At 54.8% G+C, this 12,500-nt stretch overlaps 4 protein-coding genes across 4 annotated transcripts in view; 2 read left to right on the forward strand and 2 right to left on the reverse strand.

The window, feature by feature from the left end:
- The window catches only part of PTSG_01190 (uncharacterized protein), a gene marked incomplete at both ends in the record, with an annotated part of 2,676 nt that extends 2,618 nt beyond the window's left edge, over positions 1 to 58 (forward strand). The window contains one exon of the mRNA XM_004997105.1: positions 38 to 58. Coding sequence (XP_004997162.1) covers positions 38 to 58 — 21 coding nt within the window. The remainder of the gene's footprint in view (positions 1 to 37) is intronic.
- Positions 59 to 206: 148 nt separating this feature from the next.
- On the reverse strand, positions 207 to 3,743 carry PTSG_01191 (uncharacterized protein). Its single transcript, XM_004997106.1, has 8 exons — positions 3,080 to 3,743; positions 2,722 to 2,880; positions 2,297 to 2,364; positions 2,040 to 2,130; positions 1,717 to 1,869; positions 1,299 to 1,520; positions 944 to 1,024; positions 207 to 780 (listed from the first exon to the last, which is right to left on the reverse strand). Exons 1-8 carry the CDS (start codon positions 3,495 to 3,497, stop codon positions 305 to 307), a joined length of 1,668 nt encoding a protein of 555 aa, XP_004997163.1. The 5' UTR covers positions 3,498 to 3,743; the 3' UTR covers positions 207 to 304.
- Positions 3,744 to 4,147: 404 nt separating this feature from the next.
- Positions 4,148 to 10,627, forward strand: PTSG_01192 (phosphatidylinositol-4-phosphate 5-kinase type-1 alpha; the record flags this gene model as incomplete). Its single annotated transcript, XM_004997107.1, has 17 exons — positions 4,148 to 4,549; positions 4,793 to 4,915; positions 5,199 to 5,280; positions 5,470 to 5,545; positions 5,759 to 5,867; positions 6,024 to 6,075; positions 6,280 to 6,538; positions 6,849 to 6,936; positions 7,199 to 7,325; positions 7,547 to 7,580; positions 7,756 to 7,799; positions 8,024 to 8,136; positions 8,328 to 8,408; positions 8,676 to 8,843; positions 9,038 to 9,123; positions 9,305 to 9,368; positions 9,515 to 10,627. 17 exons carry the CDS (start codon positions 4,148 to 4,150, stop codon positions 10,625 to 10,627), a joined length of 3,021 nt encoding a protein of 1,006 aa, XP_004997164.1.
- Positions 10,628 to 11,261: 634 nt separating this feature from the next.
- The window catches only part of PTSG_01193 (TK protein kinase), a gene marked incomplete at its 5' end in the record, with an annotated part of 5,922 nt that continues 4,683 nt past the window's right edge, over positions 11,262 to 12,500 (reverse strand). Inside the window, 3 exons of the mRNA XM_004997108.1 lie at positions 11,262 to 11,730; positions 11,904 to 12,012; positions 12,191 to 12,274. Coding sequence (XP_004997165.1) covers positions 11,604 to 11,730; positions 11,904 to 12,012; positions 12,191 to 12,274 — 320 coding nt within the window. The 3' untranslated portion in view covers positions 11,262 to 11,603. The remainder of the gene's footprint in view (positions 11,731 to 11,903; positions 12,013 to 12,190; positions 12,275 to 12,500) is intronic.

A 12,500-nucleotide genomic window follows, 5' to 3' on the forward strand; every position in this document is an offset into this window, starting at 1 on the left:
GCGACATGCCAACACATTGTCTTCTTGAACGATACAGCGTGATGGTTCTGTGTATTGATGTGAAGTTTGCAGAGAAACAAAGACAAAACGAATTAACAGACCATCACACACACACAAGCAAGCAAGCAAGCAAGCAACCAACCAAACAAACAAACACACACACACACACACACACACACACACGCACACACAAACAAACCAACAACAAACAAACCAACAAACAAACAAACACACAAGCAACAAACAAGCAACCAAGCAAGCAACCACAAGGTTACGTCCAAATACATATGCGAATCCAGGGTGCTCATGTTGATGAGAGTGTGAGGAAGAGGCAGTCGTTGTGCATGTTTCCAATGTGGTCCACACCACCATACAGCAGGATCGAGTCAGCTGTTACAGCTGCCACGCTTCCAACGCCATCAGCTTTCTCAGCCACACGTGTGCTGTCAGATGCTTGCTCCTTCTCCCCAGCGTCCGCCACACTCACGTCCCGGGCACCATCATCATCATCACCACCACCACTGTCATCATGCGGATTGTGATGGTGCTGGTTCGGTTTGGCTGCTGTCGCATCTGCCTGATCGCCGTCCACGCCACCCTGCTGTTGGCCACCAACAACAGCCCCAAACATGGGCGTCACATCATGCACTGCTGGCGGCTGGTGCTGCTGGTGTTGTTGTTGTTGTTGTTGTTGTTGTTGTTGTTGTTGTTGTTGTTGTTGTTGTTGTTGTTGTTGTTGGTCCTTCTCTTCCGGTTCCGAGTCTGATTCAAGCAAAGAGCCTGGGAAGGGCAAGCCATGCGCACATTTGAACAGCAATGTATGCGTAGAAACGTGAGCGCAGCAAACCAGCAACACTTCTTTGTCTCAGCACACAGACGCCCACACTGACCCACACACGCACATGTACATGTGGGCTGCTTGCATCGCCAAAGAGCCTCGTACGTGTGCAGGGGACGAGCGAGAAATCGAATCTGGCGGCAACGGGGGCCGTGCTCAGCTCAGCTTTCCTCCACGTATCGTCATCTGGAGCGGGAAGGGAGGCATTTGTGCACACACACACACACACACACACACACACACACACACACACACACACCCATTTGACGTTGAAGTTGCTGCATGCTGGCGCACGATTCGCAACAGACTCGGTTGTGCACACAAATGCACCCATCAACAACTTGCCAGCAAAAAGCACACAGACACACAGACACACAGACACACAGACACACACAGACACAGACACACAGACACACAGACACAGACACACAGACACACACGCACACACACAGCAACCGACCTGTGTTGAAGAGGAAGACGTCGTCAAGCGCTGCGATGGGGACGTGTTCGCCAACACCAAGACCGCCCGTCAGCACAACAGAAACGCCACCACCACCACGACCACGACCACCACCATCACCATCACCATCGTCATGGTGGGTGGTGAGAGCACAGATGGAGTGGCCACTGCGCGGTGTTGGGCGCTGCCCCTTAGCGTCAACCCGGCGCCATGTCATCGAACCTGATGGTGATGGTGATGGTTGTTGTTGTTGTTGTTGTTGTTGTTGTTGTTGTTGTTGTTGTTGTTGTTGTTGTTGTGAAAGGCTGATTCGTGAGGTGGCTATCTTGAGCGTGTGTGGCATGCAGCTTTAGGAGCACGTAAACATGCACGTGCATGTTAAGACATAATCACATGCGTGCAACCAGACAACACGTACGGGTGTCGAGCGTGAACAAGTCGTCATGGAAGGTTCCTTCGTGCAAGCCTCCGTGGATAAGAGCCGTTTGAGGGTCGATCATGCACATGGCGTGGCCCTGGCGAATTGAGGGAATGTCCCCTGTGCCTCTGTGCTTTGTCCACCGCCACGTTTCTGCACACACACACACACACACACACATGCACACACACACACATGCACATGCAAATATTGACAAAGGTATGCAAGTGGGATTAGCTCCTTGGTGTGCGGCAAACACATTTGCCTGTCTAGTCGGGTGTATGCATGATGGCAGGCTGTATGCAAGCAGCACGTGATCTCACCAGTGTCGAGTGCATACACGGCTGTGTCGTCCACAGCCGCCATGCCTTGCTCCCCGCCGCCGAAAACATACACACGCGTGCCGCTGGCAAGCTGTTGTGGAACACAAACAGACACACACACAGACCCACAGACACACACACACACAAGGCGCAGAGCACGCGAATGAAAGTGTCAGTCCCAATCCAAAGAGCAGCAGCGTACAAAGCGTGGTATTGACAAGGAAGCAGCGCGGTGACGAGCACGTGCCAGTCATTACCAGGTGATGGACGGCCCGGGGCGAGGGGATATCGCCTGTGGCGGCCACCTGTGTCCACGTCCACGAGTCTGGCACGACAGGCAAAGGTGGCAGACAGCAAGACAGATGGCTCATCAGCGCGGTAGAAGGGCACATGGAAGATGTGATTGCAATCAACAACAGCCATCATCTCGCCAGCAGGCCAATGCTTGCCGCCAATTCCATCTTGAGCTCATCCGCAAGCTCCAAACACACACACACACACACAATATGTTTGTTGTGACAACACACCAGCCAGCCCCGAAACAAGTGCACCCAAACAAATACACATACATTACACGCCCGCACACACAGATACAGGCACACACAGACACACGCACACACATACATACACAGACACACGCACACAGACACACACAGACACACACACGTCCTAACATACTCACCAAGTGACAAGGTCCATGTGTCGTTGAGATTTCCTTCCTCACCAACGCCTCCAAAGACACAGACGGCGTGCTTGCTGGGAAGATAGACCATGCCATGGTCGTATCGGCGGCTGGGCACTGGCTCTTCTAGGGTGTTCAATTTCCGCCACGCACCAGTCACTGCACACGCGACCGCGAAAAAGATAAGCATTGTGTCAGGAGGAACAAGGAACACACACACACACACACTGCCAGAAGCCAAGGCACACATTGCCGTCTGTCTGTCTGTCTGTCTGTCTGTCTGTCTGTCTGCCTGCCTGTCTGTCTGTCTGGGACCTCCAGAAAACAGCTGCAAGGCAAACGAAGGGCACCCACTGACCGATGTTAAGGACAAAGACGTCATTCGAGAGGCCAGTCGGGGTTGCGCCGCCGAAGAACACAAACTTTGCTGTGTGACCACACTGGCAGCAGCCGTGTCCAAGGCGAGGGCCCAGCGCATGCGGCTCGTCGTCCTTTGGTGTCGGCACAACATACCTGCACAAACACCAACAGCGGCCACAAATGATAGGTACGCCAACAAAACAGCAGCAAAAAGGCAGCAGCAGCAGCAGCAGCAGCAGCAGTAGTAGTAGTAGTAGTAGTAGCAGCAGCAGCTCTGTCTGCTTCCACCACAGCACCACCAGCGCCAGCACCACCAGCACGCAGTCCACTGCAGCATGCGCTAAAGAAAACACACCACATGTGGGATGAAGGGATGTCGCCGCGTGCGAGGAACGGGTGCAGGGTCCATGAGCCATCTTCACTGGATCCAGGCGTTAGCACGCCTTGCTTTTGTGTCGACATGGTCAAAAAAGGTCACCAAGGTGGCTGGAAGGACTTGCCTGCCTCCTGTCGCAGCGCTGCAGTGTTGGGCAGTCTGTTGCTTGCTTCTTGCTTGTTCGAAGCAGCGGGCAGTTGCGGTCTGCTTGGTTCTTCTGCCTTGATCTTCGTCTTCTTGTCAAACGTGCTTTTTGGAGCTGTTCGTTGAATTTTCATTGAAGTTGTACGCAGTTTATCGGCACCGTGCCTGAAACCGCCCACCAAACCTTTCCAGCCAAGCACCAACGACGCACACACACACACATCACACCACCTGCCTCGCCGCCCGCAATAGCGCACGCACCACGCACCACCTGACCACATCTCGCACTCACGGCTGCATCTGGTTGACGACACCACTCGCTTTGTGGTGGGGGTTGTAGTTGCTGTCCCCTCAATTATTCCGTGCTTTACAAGCACAGCGAAGGACAGAAAGTACTTCATTTTTGTGCCAGGACAGCGTGCTTGTTTGCAAGGCCCCAGGTACAAGGCAGGAGGAGGACAACGCCAGCTGCAGTCAGCCTCGTTCGCACACGCATACACGCATCCAGGAACTTCGCCTTTGACCCCGCACCCGGCTGCGGAAACCATGTCTACGGTCTCAGCAACAGCATCTTCGTCCGTGACACCCAAAGTCACAAGCGTCCACCCCGGTGTCTCAGCACAAGTTGGATCGTTGGAGCCCCCAGCAGGGACCACGGCAAGCTCGTCGTCCACCACCCATGCCCAGGGCAGCAGCGTCAACAAGAGTGCCAACGACAATGACAACAGCAGCAATAGTAGCAACAGCAGCAACAACAACAACAACATCAGCGTTCCTGCCACCCCGAAGCAGCACCCAGCATCTTCCCCAGCGGCGACATCCACCCGCTCAACCTCCAAGCACCAGGATCATGCTGACGACCAAGCGCCTCGCCCACACTCCCCTCAAGCTTCCCCATCGCATGCTGCGCAGCCCAGCAGCGGCGGCAGCGTGGCGAAACCTCGTTCGGTGCGTCCACAGCGATCACTGCTTGCTTTTCTCGCGTGCAGTTTGTTGCTTACTTGCTTGCTTGACCTTACCAGCAGCGCGTGCTTGCTTGGGGATCAACCGTTAAGTTTGAATTGGACCATGTGTGTGTGCAATCGTGGGTGAGACCTTGATGCGTGTTCGAATCGCCTGGCACCATTTTGCATACTTGTCGTCTCATGCGCATGCATGCTGCTGCTCTTCTACTACTGATGTGACCGCCAGCACCGGAGGTCGCGGCGTGGCAAAGCGTTGGCGGCATCGTCGGGGGATGATTCTGATGGCGGGGAACACAGCGGCAAGCACAGGCCCCGCAAGGAGAAGACAGGCCATCGCACCGTCAACACGGTATGTGCGCACAAGCTCAGACAATTTGTGTGTGTGTGCGTGTGTGCGTGTGAACGTGTGTGCGTGTGACCGTGTGTGCGTGTGTGCGTGTGTGCGTGTGTGCGTGTGTGCGTGTGTGCGTGTGAACGTGTGTGCGTGTGCGTGTGACCGTGTGTGCGTGTGTGCGTGTGTACGTGAGTGTGTGTGAGTGTCGCCTCCACCACATCGTTTGTTGTGGACCCTTGCACCGTGGGTGGTTGTTTCACCTTGCGTGGTGGTGTATGCGGTGGTTTTTACTGTGCAGGTGACGGGCGAGGTCAAGTACAAGAAAGTCAAGTCGACGGAGCTGATGGCGGCGATTCAAATGGGCATGCGCCAAGCCATCGGTCCGTTGTGGCGTGTGGTCTGATGTGGTTTGGTGTGGTTTGGTGTGGTTTGGTGTGGTTTGGTGTGGTGTGGACTGTTATCATGTGGTTTGGTTGCGTACCGTTGGGTGTGCGATGACAGGAGAATGAATGGCACGCTGTTCTCACGTGTGCATCGTTGACATGCAATCGATCACGCGCCACCATCAGGATACACAATGCAGAAGAAGAAGCGCGACATCCTCATGCAGGACTTTCAAGAGGTAGAGAGCCTCTACTACCCAAGGTGTGTTTGTTTGTGTGTATCGACGACGACGAAATGAATTGTGTGTGGTAGTTCATGCACGTGTGTGCTCGCTGGTGTGGCCATGCTTCTCACAATCTTTCGTGCGCTGGTACTTGTGTGTTTGTCTGTGCTTGTTTCTCTCACCCTCTCACTCACTCTCTCACACACTCTCTCACACACCCCCCCACACACACACATCCTCTGTGCGTGTAGGGAGGGCACCAATTCGACGCCACCGCACAAGTTTGAGAACTTCAAGTTTTACACATATGCGCCCCGCGCTTATCGCCATTTTCGCGACATCTTCAACATCGATACAGCGGTGCGGCTGTGCCCACTCACGCACAATTGGGGTGCAGATGCACGATGGCTCTGTGCACACACACACGCACATACACACACATGCCAACACACACACACACACACACGTTTCTGTTTCAATCGTTTGTTCACTGTCGATCATCATGTTGTGTGACAGGACTTTCTGCTGTCAATGTGCCACAAACCACTCCGCGAGCTCTCAAACCCTGGTGAGGCGAAGGTGTTGTGCTGTCAGCATCCTCGTTTGTGTTGCTCACCATTGTCGCAATCGTTGCTGCTGAGCTGTTGTGGTGGTGACTCGGTGGTTTCTCACGGTTTAGTGTCGTCCTGAACCACCAACACACACACACAATACATACACACCACAATCCTCACACTGCACGCGCTACGCACACGGCACCATTGTGTCGCAGGCGCATCTGGCTCGCTGTTTTGGCTCTCGCACGACGATCGCTTCATTGTGAAGACCATTCAGAAGGGCGAGCACAAGTTCCTGACCAAGCTCCTCCCGCAGTACTACCTCAACTTGCATCAGAACAAGCGCACGCTTCTGCCCAAGTTCTTTGCGCACTTTTGCTACAAGAGCTCCACGGGCCGCCACATCCGCTTCATTGTCATGAACAACATCCTCCCTTCCCACCTCGAATACCAGGAGCGATACGACCTCAAGGGGTGCGTACGTGTGTGAGTGTGTGCGTGTGTGTGTGTGCATGTGTGCGTGTGTGCGTGTGTGCGTGTGTGAGTGGGTGAGTGTGTGAGTGTGCGCATGTGTGTATGTGTGCGTGTGTGCGTGTGTGCGTGTGTGCGTGTGATCTTGGCGCAATCTGTGCACACGCGCGTACATGCGGATTATAACCATTGCACCACCACACATGCAGTCCACCACACATGGTTGTTGATCTCTTCACATCACCACATTCCTGACACCAACCTCCACTCAAAAACACCTCCATTCGAAACGTGTCTGTCGTCCTGTGATCAGCTCGACGCGGGGCCGGTTTGCGAGCGAGCGCGAGAAGCAAAAGAAGTCGCCAACACTCAAGGATCTCGACTTTAACGACATCCATGAGGTGCTCCTCTCACCGCTGCATATGTGCAGGGGACCAGCTGTCCGTGTTGAGAGCGTGTTTGTTGGGGAGCGGGGTTCCCGCTTTGTGTACGTGTGGTTGTGTGGTTGTGTGTTTTTGTGTTTGTGTGTTTTTGTGGTTGTGTGTTTGTGAGTTTGTGTATGTTTGTTTTGTTGTGTGTGCGTGTGTGCACGTGTCAGGAGGTGCATGTGTTCATGTGATCGGTGCTAATAGCCCTACCCCTACCGTACACCACTCTCAACAGGAGGGCCTGACGCTGCCGAGCAGGACATACGATCGCCTGTGCAACACGCTGCAGCGCGACTGTCGCATTCTCCGCAGCTACAAGATCATGGACTATAGCCTGCTCCTGGGCATCCACAACATCACACGTACGTTGAGCTCCGGTTCCCCGCTTTCGGTTGCCTTGTGCATGAGCACTTGTTGTGTTCGTGTATTCACGAAACATGACCATTCGCATGAACACATGTGAATAGCCACGAGCGCTTTCGTGCGCGCGTGGACGCCCACGCACTAACACATTCACATCATTGGTTTCTCTCACTCTCACATCCACACTCATCCTCTCCTTCTGTCTTGGTTCTGGGTGCAGGTGCGAGTCAGGCGAAGCCGGCGCTCCCCGCAACGTACGTGTGACATGTTGCTGTTGTAGTGCCATTCTGTGGGCATGGCGGGACTTGCTTGCCCTTGCACCACGCACCTGCCGCACTCAGACAAACACACGCACATACACAGACATACACATGCCCATACACCCGTCCTCACCTGTTGCTTGCTGTATCCCCCTCAACAAAACAACAGGTCTGCGCATCAGTTCACAATCTCGACGCACGCGGCGAATGAATGTGAGGGCTGCCACCATCCTGAAACGGGCCTGTTGCTCGCATATGCCCGTCGCTTGCCAACCACATGTGCACACACAGACAGACAGACAGACAGACAGACAGACAGACAGACAGACAGACAGACAGACAGACAGACAGACAAGACAGACAGACAGACAGACACCCACACAAGCACGCACACGTGTGTTGTCTCATGGTGGTGCGTTGCCTCACACTGCCTGCAGACTTTCCGCACTCGATCCTGATCTCTGATGCGCCGGAGGGCCACGACGACCTCAACGGGCGATACCGATCGGCCGCCGCACAGGACAAGGACGGGCACCCATGGTACTCAAAGGTACGCGCACACTCGTGTGTGTTTGTTTACATGCGTTCACGCACACGCACAGGGGGCGGGGGCGGCTGCTGTGCTGAATCAACTTGCGTGTGCAAAGCGACTATTTTGAGATCTCCTCACACGTCATCATCTCTTGGTCATCACCACCACCACCACCACCACCACCACCACCACCACCACCACCACTACAGGATCTGCGGGACGGCGGGCGGCTGTATCTGTTGTACCGTGAGTCAGACAAGTCCTGGATCATCTCGTCCGACCCCTCGGGCGTCGGCGCCATCGCCGCGCTCAACACAACACACGCCCAGCCACGTGCGTACCGGTCGTGACGACACGCACACACTTGGCGTGATGCACCTGCGGTCATTTCACTGCCGTCTTCACACACACACACACACACACACACACACACACACACACACACACACACACACACACACACACACACACACACACACACACACGCACACACACACACACACACACACACACATATGTGCACTGACGCTTACGCGTGTGCGCGTTCATTTCTGCAGATTGACGAGGAGGAGGTGGATGTGATTGAGCAGGAGACAGGAGGCCTCATTGCGTACAATGAGAAGGGAGAGAAGTTGCTGATCTTCCTTGGAATCATCGATATTCTGCAGAGCTACGGCATGCGCAAGAAGCTCGAGCACACATACAAGAGCGTCGTGTTTGATGGCGTAAGTGTCACTCACATGAATCAGCCAGCATGCATCACACCCGCTTCGTTTGTCTCCCTCAATAATGCAAACATGCTTTGGTGGTCTTGTCTACGCGCTTCTTAGCAGCGTCGTTACGCCACCTCATCGCATTTCCTGTTCATGTCCACGTGTGTGTGTGCGTGTGTGTGTGCGCGTGCCTGTTGCCATGATAGGACTCTGTGTCCGTGCACCGCCCTGGCTTCTATCAAAACCGCTTCCAAGAGTATCTCACACAGCGCGTTTTCCGTGCTCAGCTCGGGTACGTGAGTGTGCAAGTATGCATCTGGGCGTGCGAGTGTGGGTGTGGTTATGCGAAGCCCCCCTACCCCTCTTTTGTGTTGGTTGTACACGCATTGGCTATATGTCTCACATCGGTGCGTTGTGTGACACTCTCCCACTTGCTTGCTTGCATATTTCCTCGCATGTGCTTGCTTGGCTAGCCCGGGAAACACCTCCACGGACAATGCTGCGCAGCCACAAAGCTTCAAGCGCAGGGGCCGCACGGTGAGTTGCGGTTGCACGGCGCTGTTTGCTGCGTTTCTTGTTCTGCTGTGTCGCTCGTTCTTGTCATTGATGGACTCATTGACCTCTGGTTGCTTACTCATCCCACGACCACCACCATCGCCACCACCACCACGACCGCTGTGCAGCAATCGTTCGTTCGCACCCGCAGCCGGAATGCATCGCAACGCGACGACGACGATGACGACACCCAACCGAAGCAGCAGCCGCTCGATCATGACCAACACAGCAAGGATCAGGACCAGCAGCAGCAGCAGCAGCAGCAGCAGCAGCAGCAGCAGCAGTTGCTTCGACCGGAATCACCGCGTGTTGTTGGCGTGACGCTCATGTCTGACGACGACGTGCGACGGTCGCGCGACACGTCGCCGCGGTCCCGCCGCCGCCGCATCACCAGCACCGCGCTCGACACATCCACAGCAGAGGACGAGGATGGTGATGCAGACGACAGAGGCAATACGGCCAGCACCGCCAACACGGCGGGCACAGAGGGCGCGCTTACAGAGGCTGTCGAGGAGCAGGACGAAGCGAGCGGTGCTGGCGAACAGCAACAGCAGAAGGAGGCGGAGGTGAAAGGTGTGGAAACTAATGCGTCTCCGGCGAGCGGCGATGGGAAGAATGAGGGCTCGATTGTGGTTGTCTCTGAGGGAGAAGAGAACGTGCAGATGGAGGCGAAGGTGCCGACACAGCGCACCGCAGCCACAGCTGACAATGATGATGAACATGATGATGACGGCGATGATGATGACGATGATGACGGCGATGATGATGATGATGACAATGATGTAGTGGAAGAGGAGGAGGAGGAGGAGGAGGACACCTCCTGTGAAGCATCGAGCGAACCTGTGGAAGCGGTGGTTGCACGTGTGGAAGACACGCCACAGCCGGAGGCATCAGCGCCAGCTGCGACGGAAGCGTCGCAGTCCACAAACACCACCAGGAACAACGAGAACAACACCAGCAGCAACGAGAATAATAACCACAACGATGACAACACGACTTTGCAGGGCACCAGCGACGCTGACACTGGTGCCAGCGATGTCGACAGGCCTGGGCCCGCGCGCACGGCGTGGGGCAGCAGCGATGCCGGTGTTGCAGCAGCGACGGCGACGGCGCTGTTGTCAGCGGACAACGACGGTGACAGCTCCGAGTTGGATGTGGACGATGTTGGCACGGAACCAGCGCACGCACACCAGCAGCTGCCCTCTCGCGTTCCTCTCAATGTGCAGCACTCCTCGTGTTAGGCACGTGTGTTGTGTGCCGTGCCATGTGTTGCACCGCGGTTATCGCGTTGTGCACTCATGTCACTTAAACAGCCATCATCATCGACGATAGTATCCCCGCCTCCCCTGTGCCCGTCTTCTTTAGGATTCGGTGCCATCAAGTTGCACGCGTGTTCACGTTCACTGCTTTGGTTCTGGTTGAAGGCGACATTTGTGTGTGTTTCTGTTGTGTGCGTGCGTATGTGTATGTATGTGTGATGTGTGTGTGTGATGTGTGTGTGTATGTGTTCTCTCGTACTTTTGATAGGCGTCAGTGCACCGGCAGCTAGAGGGTGATGCGCGGGCTTGCGCGTGCGTGCGTATATTCGTGAAGTCATGTGTGTGTGTGTGTGTGTTCCACAAGTCGCTGTTGCCGCCTTCGTTGCTGTTGTCATTCATTGTCTACATCTCATCGTTATGCTTGTGGACTGGAACCCAAAATGCAGCTTGCGCTCCACCCACGGGCGGCTGTGGCTAGTTACCACATCATCTCACGTGCTCTCACGCGTCCCTGTCCCTCTTCAGTGTTTTGTGCGCACGTGTGTGGGTGCCGTTCCACACCATAAACAAACAAGCAAACAGACACAACGAGCAGTTGATCCACAGCAATTGCTGTTGTCGTTGTTTAACTGTAATGTAACTCTACAAATTGTCATCTACATATCGGGCGGAAGCAGTCTCAACAAATCAGTGGGCAGGGCAGGACAGATAGCACGATGTGAAGGAACAAGCACAGGAAATGGCAGCACTTAAGGACAATCACAACAGTCTACATCACAGCAACAAGGGCGCCGCTACACTGAATAGACTCCACGCACGACAAGGAGACAGACGGAGACACCTTGAAGCAAGTACAGGTTTGCGTGGCGATTAGAATAGAGGCAAAGCGAAGTAAAGGTGCACGGGTTGGCGGTGCAACAATTGACGCACGCACGCATGCAGGAGTTGGTGCTGCTGCTCAGACGACCTGGTTGAACTTTGTGATGTATTCACCGAGGGGAATCCCAAGCTTGCGCGACATTCGCAATCGCATCACCAGATCCTCGGGGCTCGAGTACACCCCGCCCATAATCTTGTACGTCCGGCTGTGAGCAAGTGAGTGAGTGAGTGTGTGAGAGAGGGTGTAAAGGAGAGGCAGGGAGACCAGTGCGATGGTCAAGGGATGTTGTGTGCACGCCAGAGGTGAGTGTGTTGTGAGTGTGTGTGAGTGTGTTGTGTGTGTGTGTGCACAAGCGTAAGCATCTGCGAGTGAGCTTACTTCTTGGTTGCCTGTACACGGAAATGCATCACAGCGTCATGCTGCACGGCGGACAGCGACAGGTCGCGCTTGTTGCTCGCGGGCCGAAGCAGAAACAGGCCTTGGATATCTAGTGTCGGCAGCCAATTATACATGGTGGCAATGCGTGGTGAAAACACGTGATGTGAGTGTGAAAGGTAGCGGTGTGGATCTCATGGAATCAAAGAACAATCGCTTCTGAACGACCGTGAGCTCAGACAGGCTCCGCTGCAAGCAGGCCTGCACCAGATGATGGGGGCTGTGGATACCTTCTTGGCGGCCCTGGGACAGCAGCATGCGCTCTGCTGCCGGTCGCGACAAGGAATTGAACACATATCCCTGTGGCTTCGGCTCTGCATTTGGGCGTGCGTGAGTGAGTGAGTGAGTGAGTGAGTGAGTGAGTGAGTGAGTGAGTGAGTGAGTGAGTGAGTGAGTGAGTGAGTGAGTGAGTGAGTGAGTGAGTGAGTGAGTGAGTGAGTGAGTGAGTGAGTGAGTGAGTGAGTGAGTGAGTGTGTGTGCGCGCGTTGTAGAACACGAGCAGTTGTTCTGACGCAAAGCTCATGCAAGAACACTAAACCA

The sequence above is a fragment of the Salpingoeca rosetta genome (genome assembly GCF_000188695.1).
Source record: "Salpingoeca rosetta unplaced genomic scaffold supercont1.4, whole genome shotgun sequence".
NCBI classification, from domain to species: domain Eukaryota; class Choanoflagellata; order Craspedida; family Salpingoecidae; genus Salpingoeca; species Salpingoeca rosetta.